Here is an 8,449-nt window from a genome sequence, read left to right on the forward strand (position 1 = left end):
GGTAGATTTTTGTGTCGATATCATGATAAGTCACGCATCGTATACTTGATAACTTATGGACCCCAGTCCCAATAACTTTGGTACGGGGGTGGGGGTGGGGGGTGGTGATAACTTTTTGACTGAGGAAAATTGTTCAAAACATAACCCCATTAAGTTATGTGTAAATAGCACTGTAATACGCAACACATACCTGATAAGTTATGGACAAACACCGTGGTAACTTTTGACCTAGTGAATAAAAGTTGTTGAAACATACATATGTTAAGTTCTTTGTAAGTAGCGTGGTAAGTTACATATTGTAGACCTGCTAAATTAGGTACAAACACCGTGATAATTTTGAACCGGAAGAAAAAAGTCGTTGACAAAATACCCTCGGTAACATAAGTGTGGTAAATTACACAGCACGGAGCTGATAACTCATGTATGAATACCATGGAACCTTTTTGACCCTCAGAAAAAAGTTGTTAAAAATATCCCGGTAAGATTTGCGTAACTAGCATGGGTTTTTAGCGCATGACAGACCTGATAACTTATGCGCAAACCCCCTGATAATTCTGATTCGGAGATTTTTCTTATTAAAAATATACCCCTATAATATGATAATTTACACGCCACACACATGATAACTTACATATGAACACCCCGGTAACTTTTGTTTCCGTTAAAATAAGTGTAGAAACACACCCCGAATAAATTCTAGGTAACTAGTATAACATGAGGGGCATGAAGACACCATATATCCATCTGTGAAAATTGTGCAGTACATAAATCCAAGGAAAAAAACTGAAAAAGCATGTTTTCTATACTATACCCAGAAAACAAATGTCTCAATCTGATGACTAGCTTAATCTAGACCGAGTGGTTGCTAGCTACTGCGGGCTATCAAGAGGTAGCGGGTTTGAATCCTGCTTCTGCCAATTTTTTTATTGCGCTAGAAAAAAAAAGACGCGGATGTAGCGGCAGGGGAACTTCGGAGAGAAGTGGATCATACGGACCTGTCGTTAGCACAGTCAAAAAGAACAAGCCCACTAGCCAGGCTGCGCCAGCCCGTCCGATCCTCTAAAAAAACTTGTTTTCCTCCCCCTAAAAAAAACTTGTTTTCCTCATTTTACCCTAGAAAAAACTTGTTTTCCTCATTTTCGAGGACTCAACCAGTGCCGTATGCGTCCCGCTCCCGGGGTCGAACCGGACGGCCATCCATAATAATCCGACCGAGCCAGCCAGCCGGCCTCCTCCTCACCGTCCGCCCCCTCCTCGCGGCGCCGCGAAACCCTAGCCCGCCCCCACCATGGACGGCTCCGCCTCCAAGGGCAAGCGCAAGCGCGGCCGCAAGAGCAAGGCGGCAGCGGACCACCCCTCGCTGTCCCCCGATGCCCCCGCCGCCGTGGTCGCCGAGAACCCCGCCCCCGCCGCCGCCGGCCGCCGCGGGCGCAAGCCGCGACGCGTCGAGGTCGAGGCCCCGGCCGCCGCGGACGCCTCCACGCCCCGGCGCGGGGACGCGAAGCACCTGGCGAACGGTGGGGACGCGGCGATGGCGGAGCTGGGCCCCGCGGGCTGGGAGGAGGTCGTCAGGGTGGTGCCGTCCATGGACGCGGTCGTCAAGGTGTTCTGCGTGCACACCGAGCCCAACTTCTCGCTGCCGTGGCAGCGGAAGCGGCAGTACAGCTCCAGCAGCAGCGGCTTCATCATCGGCGGCCGGCGCGTCCTCACCAACGCCCACTCTGTCGAGCACTTCACCCAGGTCAAGCTTAAGAAGCGCGGGTCCGACACCAAGTACCTCGCCACCGTCCTCGCCATAGGCACCGAGTGCGACATTGGTGCGCACGCTCTCCCTTTCTCTAGCACCGCCTTCTTCCTTTGTTTCTTGTATTTAAGCTTAACTGTATCACATAGCTTGTCCAGTATATATGTGAAGTCAGATCATTGCGCATACTTCTCCAATGCACCCCCACCACCTCCCCCGATTACTACGATAGCATGGCACAGGTAGTGTTGGAAGTTGGGAACTTCAGCATGTTGGTGCTTCCTTTGAACTTTCATGTTGTGGAGTAGTTGTATTAATTATCGTGTGAGAGTGAGACCTGACATTAGATGCGACCACAATTGGCGGCAAAATTGTTTCTTATGGACTCAAATTTAAGGTATTGAAAATATGTTCTGTTAAAATTTAAAACAAACTTCTATGTTTGCTCAATTGTTTTGTCTTAGCATCAGCTCTTGAAAATATCACAATGTGAAATCTTTGAACTTTTAAATGTCAATGCAGCAGAAATTTTATGTTTGCTTATTTCGGTATTCTAGCTCGGGGAATAGATTACATATTTAAGTGCTCAGACCTGATAGGTGTAGATTTTCTTGTCGATATCTTACACGGGCTAACTTGAACTGTTCTATCCATCTCAGCCTTGTTAACTGTCAGTGATGATGAGTTCTGGGAGGGAGTTACACCAGTTGAGTTTGGGTCGTTGCCAGCACTTCAGGATGCAGTCACTGTTGTTGGTTATCCAATTGGAGGAGATACAATATCAGTGACAAGTGGTGTGGTCTCTAGGATAGAGATACTGTCCTATGTGCATGGTTCTACCGAACTTTTAGGGTTGCAGGTATGTTTTCTTCCCATTTCTTCTCTTCCCTTCATTTGACTTGTATGATAGCTAGATTCGAACATAACCTTTTGAGGAATCATAATTTATTTGTTAACCTATTATTAATACCTTTTAAATTTGGACCTTTTTCCTGTGGACAGATAGATGCAGCTATTAATTCAGGAAATTCAGGTGGCCCAGCTTTTAATGATAGGGGCATATGTGTTGGCATAGCTTTTCAGTCTCTCAAACATGAAGATGTAGAGAATATAGGTTATGTGATACCCACCCCAGTTATCAAGCATTTTATTCAAGACTATGAAAAATCTGGAGCATATACAGGTAAACAGTCATATTCCATAATTGTATGAAGATACATTTGATTATCTTGTTATGATCAATGTTTTCATTTTATATTGCTAGTCTTGAATACTCTGAACTTTGTTATGACATTCTTTTGAACCATTTAGCTGGTTTATTTGAACTTGCCGGATGATTTTATAGGCATAGTTTTTACTTGGCAACGATCTGATCGGTCCCTATGACTTTGCAAGTGTTTAATTTGTATTACCATTTGGTCTCGTAAGAGTGTTTCTCACTTTCTCTCCTCTTATTTCATGTCCAGTGGTCGGATGATTGATATTGCTCGTGCAATCGTATTCGTTTGGGTTGGTTATGATGACATTAATTAATGAAGTAAAACCAATATAGTGATAGAGTTTTATTCAGTGTTTTCCCTTTTCTTCGTATTGGATTCTGCAACCTGTCAATTATTTGCTTAGTCATTCTCTTTCAGTTTGTTCAGTGCATTAACCGGTATTCCGCACTTGTTTTGATTGCTGTCTCTTTTCCGTATTGTTTGATGTATGATGCAAATGAAGAAAATCCCATATTAAGAAAAAGTTTGTTTAATATTTGCCTTCATGTCAACCCACAGTATAATGCTTAATATATGTTGTCCATTTCTGTCTCTTTGATCTTATGCATTTGCTATGTGATTTGATTTTTAACTTTTGCGATATTATTTCAGGCTTCCCTATAATTGGGATAGAATGGCAGAAAATGGAAAATCCCGATCTCCGGAAAGCAATGGGAATGAAACCTGATCAAAAGGGTGTTCGTGTTAGGAGAGTGGAACCTACTGCTCCCGAGTCTGGATGTCTGCAACCGTCAGATATTATTCTTAGCTTTGATGGAGTTGACATTGCCAATGATGGTACAGGTTAGTGTATTGAACTTGTTAATTCAATGCCCTATATTTTGCTCTACATGGTATTATACCTGTAGGATACCAATCGCTTTAGTTAGTAGTATTTATTATCAGTTCCACGGTCTTCTATTGCTCTAGATGCCTACCACTTTTATCTCTTATTGGATTCGTTAAGTCTTTGTTATTTTGTTAATAGAAATTCTTTCTCCCTGGTGTCAAATGACGGTTCTGACTGAAATCATAATTCACATAGCTTGTAACACTACAATTTCTGATTTTTATACATGTAACATGTTTGCAGCTGGCCAACCTGATAGAGGATTTTTGTTTCCATTTGAATCTCGTAGATACATGGATGTTGTCAAATTTTCTCATGTGTTTCTAAAGATATTCTTGCGGGGTTTATATTGGCGAACTTTTCTTTCTCTGTATTAACTCTCTAGCATCTTAATTAAACTTAATTCCTGAGCAAATCAAACATTCTCACTTAAAACAAGATCACTTATTTTTATTTACTTACCCCCTTTTTTTGTCAATAGTTCCTTTCAGGCATGGCGAGCGAATTGGCTTTAGTTACCTTGTTTCTCAGAAATATACCGGTGACAAAGCCCTTATCAAAGTCCTGCGCAACTCAAAAGTTCATGAATTTAAAATAAAGCTAGCGACCCACAAGCGGCTCATTGCAGCTCATGTCAAGGGCAGGCCACCATCATATTACATTGTTGCTGGCTTTGTTTTTGCAGCTGTCTCTGTTCCATATCTCCGTTCTGAGGTTTGTATCTATCTTCTTTTTGCATCCTGTTCCCTATGCATTGAATATAACCAACAAGCAAGAGCTTAATCCTTGTACTCCTAGGCTGTCAGTGTCTTGAATTTCAATATGATTTCTTTGGATCCTGATTTTCTTGATCTTAAAGGGAGTCGGTAACGAATAGAGGTCCTGTGCACTACTATCAAATAGGATTTTGATGAAAATCATTCACCTGCAATGTTTCAGTGCTTATACTACTCTGGTGTTAATGTTGTCAAATTGGGTAGCACCAGCTAACGATAACCTCTTTGATATTCGAAATTCACATGCATAGAGCTCTTAGTAGTGAGGGGTGCTCTAGGCAGCTAATTTTGTTTCTTAGATGTAATTAAGAATTTAAAATTAGCACCTGTAACAAATTAAGCTGTGTTTCAGCTACTGTCTGTATAGGTGCAATCTCTGATAGTTACCATGCAAAGAAGTTGCTTGATTTCTATTCTGGTCTTGATGTTATAAAGCAGAACTAGGGCTTATCATTTTTCGTGCAACTTTTCTTCTTAGAAAATCTCCCTAGGAAACACCATACACAACTTTTATCTAATTCTACCTTTTACACTCTTATGCAACTGCTTTCATCTCTGTGAACTTAATTCTATTTAAAGAGAATGCTAAATGGACATAAAAAGATACTTCCTTAAGCTTCTTGATCTACTTACTTTTCAGTATGGGAAAGACTACGAATATGATGCACCTGTCAAGTTGTTGGTCAAGCATTTGCATTCAATGGCGGAATCACCTGATGAACAGCTGGTGGTTGTATCACAGGTTATAAGTTCTTCCCGTGTTCGTGAAATCTCTGTTCTGATACGAGTGAAGTATTCATTTATAGCTCCATAAAGAACTATAGTTTCTTTTATCTCCTAACGTGACTGCATGCATTGAACCCTTGCAGGTGCTTGTGGCAGATATCAATATCGGTTATGAAGATATTGTCAATACGCAGGTAACAGAGAAGTTCTGGATCCATTTGCATGTGTTACTTTTGTTGATTCTAGCAGTTCCCTCCAGACATTTTGCATTTTTTGCTGCTGAAGTATATATACTGACGCACTGGAATTCTGCCAGCCTCCTACTCTTTACCCATGCATATATAATATATTGATGCGGTGTTATTACCTTTAAATATATATTTCTGTAGTGAAGCTTGAAGTCTAATATATTTGTCAGATAGGCGTTCTCAGTGTTATGTTGTCATCACAGTTCCTCTTTTTTTTCGACAGTTGATTCTGAAACCTAATGATCAACACTGCATGTAGGCTATGACTTCTCTGCTTTAGTTTGGTGAGGGGTGACTAAAAACCCTTTATTGTCATCTTGTTGATAGGTCCTTGACGTTAATTGTCTTCCTGTGAAAAAATTGTCAGATAGGCGTTCTCAGTGCTATGTTGTCATCACAGTTCCTCTTTTTTTCGACAGTTGATTCTGAAACCTAATGATTAACACTGCATGTAGGCTATGACTTCTTTGCTTTTGTTTGGTGAGGGGTGACTAAAACCCTTTATTATCATCTTGTTGATAGGTCCTTGCCGTTAATGGTCATCCTGTGAAAAATCTGAAGGACTTAGTGACAACAGTGGAAAATTGCAAGGATGAATTCTTGAAGTTTGATTTGGAGTATGACCAGGTAAGCCCTGATTTCTTTATTTGTGTATTTCTGTTGTAAACATCTGTCACACCCCATGTTAACTAAGTCCCTGGGTAAACGCAGATTAGTGGTCAGTTTTTCTGAAATTCTACCAGTACTTCGTCGTGATTAATCAGAATTTCTCAGTAACGCTACAAAGATCAAGTAGCCTCATACTGGATGTCAATTTCTAGTTTATGTATCTTTGCAGCTTTACTTGAGCTAATACCCTCTTTTAAGAATATATGTAGCTGACTTTTTCTGTGCTAAAATCCCCTTGGTCTCTTCTAATTGATGATGCGGGGGTGTTGTTGTCGTGACATAACAATAATAACAAAAATAATTAGTGATGGCAAGGCATGATAGCTCTTCTTTTCTTGCAAAATCAACGATAGCAAGGTCCCTGTGTTAATGCGGGATGTAATCAAGTAACCAATTTATATGATTTGACAGATCGTTGTCCTGGAGACAAAAACCGCGAAGGCTGCTACCGAGGACATTCTGACAACGCACTGCATCCCGTCGGCCATGTCTGATGACCTGAAGGCCTAATGGAGAACAAGATGCGGCTGTCTGGTGGCCCCGATCGGGGTCACTTTTTTGGGGGTTGAACACCAGCCCGGCACCGGGCAGAAGCCTGAGCTTATGCATCCAGACCCTCTGGGGCTCCTGGGTGTGAGAGAGCTTCACCAAAGAAGGCTGAGGGTAAGTGGGCGCCACATCAGCATAAGCTGGAGCGCTGTCCAGCATTAGTCATCATGAAAGTGATGGCGGTTAATTGATAACAATGGTTTCATTTTTTTTCAAAATTAAATTAAATTATTGAGGGGGAAAAAGTTCATATTTTTGCCTCGGCCCCCACCGAAAAGTCCAATACACCATCGTCACCAGTTACAACAATTTATCAATGATATATGTTCCCATCTGCTCCCTCGTTTCCACATTTGTCTGCTGGGTGCATGAGGTGGATGCCGGCCGTTTCGGCTTCGTCTTGTCATGCTGCGTTACTCGGAGGAGCTCGCTTCCAGCTCAATCAAGTGTAGTTGCTTCCCTTGAGCGTCATGCTTTTCTTGGCTGGTGGCTCGTCCCGTCCCCACGCCTTTATTTTGATATATACAGGCCGGTAAGCCCAACCGATGAGGAAAATACGCCACGGTTTTTTGCGTGGTTCGTTGTCGTCCTGGTCAGCTCCTGCTGGTGTATCTTTTTCTCTGTGTGAGAGAGGATCAACAAGATTGGGATGGCTGGTACGGCAGCATAGCCACTGCCTCGTTTGGTTCACGAGTTGGGTCAGCTGTTCACAGTTTTATGGTCCTGGCTTGTCTGCTGCATTGACTGGGAAACGAGACGTGGATTGGTTGGCTGGCCGCGAAGGCGAAGGCTCAGGCTCGGTCTCATCAGGTACGTGTACTGCACCCACTTTCCCCAAGGTTGAAGCACTAGTACTGGCCTGGTAAATAAAAGCCATAATAAAAGGGCGGGAGCGGCCGGTTGTTGCGCCAACATTTTACACCGTACCAGTGGTTGAACTGGACCGAGTACCCCCGCTCCTGCCTGCTCGAGAATAGCTAGTACCGAGCGCCTCCCATTTCGCCACCATAGATAGCAGCAGTACATAGTAGAACCGTGGAAATCGCAGGAATGCCATCAAGGCGAGCAATTCGCCCATCTTGAAGAAGGCGAACATGGCGCAGACGTACGTACGTACTCCCACCCACTCCAACCAATGTTCTTCTCTTATAAAAACGAAACGCGATACTTTTGACGGCCAGGGGGGAAAAGGAGTCTGCTTCGTCTAGGGTTTTAGCGATGGGCGCCCTTCCACCGCCGCCGCCAAAACCTGCCGGGAGGAGTCCTTTCGGGCCACGATTCCGATGTACACGGTGTCTACGAGTCTAAGCCGGCCCTTTCAGGAGTCCGAACATGCCACGTTCTCAAGGCGCACGACGGGGACGGGGGATACAAAAACCCTAGACCCTGATCGCCGCACCACACAAAACCAGGGGAAGCCTGCAAAACCTCCAGATCACATCACGTCTCAGAGTCGCCGCAAGGAGGAGATGTCGCAGATCAATCCAAAGGCGAAGGGCGGGGGTGATCAAGGCGGATCCGGTGAGGATCTCGCTCACCCGAAGCCCCTCGACGATGGAGCGATCGTGGCGTCTAGGAGAGCGGACTCACATGAGGCTTGGGAGGAGGATACGCCGGAGAATAGCAAC

At 43.6% G+C, this 8,449-nt stretch overlaps 1 protein-coding gene across 1 annotated transcript; it reads left to right on the forward strand.

The window, feature by feature from the left end:
- The first annotated feature begins 1,250 nt into the window (after window positions 1–1,250).
- LOC119317877 (protease Do-like 9) lies at window positions 1,251–7,160 on the forward strand. Its single transcript, XM_037592377.1, has 9 exons — window positions 1,251–1,817; window positions 2,404–2,603; window positions 2,747–2,927; window positions 3,616–3,807; window positions 4,335–4,567; window positions 5,270–5,371; window positions 5,499–5,549; window positions 6,126–6,230; window positions 6,684–7,160. The coding sequence occupies exons 1-9, from the start codon at window positions 1,289–1,291 to the stop codon at window positions 6,780–6,782; spliced, it is 1,692 nt and encodes a 563-aa protein (XP_037448274.1). The 5' UTR covers window positions 1,251–1,288; the 3' UTR covers window positions 6,783–7,160.
- Window positions 7,161–8,449: the final 1,289 nt, after the last annotated feature.

This window comes from Triticum dicoccoides, chromosome 6A (genome assembly GCF_002162155.2).
Source record: "Triticum dicoccoides isolate Atlit2015 ecotype Zavitan chromosome 6A, WEW_v2.0, whole genome shotgun sequence".
NCBI lineage: Eukaryota > Viridiplantae > Streptophyta > Magnoliopsida > Poales > Poaceae > Triticum > Triticum dicoccoides.

What these genes read in the sequence shown, in the direction of transcription:
- LOC119317877 (XM_037592377.1), top strand. Translation starts at nt 1,289, where the DNA reads ATGGACGGCTCCGCCTCCAAGGGCAAGCGCAAGCGCGGCCGCAAGAGC. An exon ending in AGGCACCGAGTGCGACATTG is followed by an intron (nt 1,818 to 2,403) that starts GTGCGCACGCTC and finishes TATCCATCTCAG; the next exon opens with CCTTGTTAACTGTCAGTGAT. An exon ending in CCGAACTTTTAGGGTTGCAG is followed by an intron (nt 2,604 to 2,746) that starts GTATGTTTTCTT and finishes TCCTGTGGACAG; the next exon opens with ATAGATGCAGCTATTAATTC.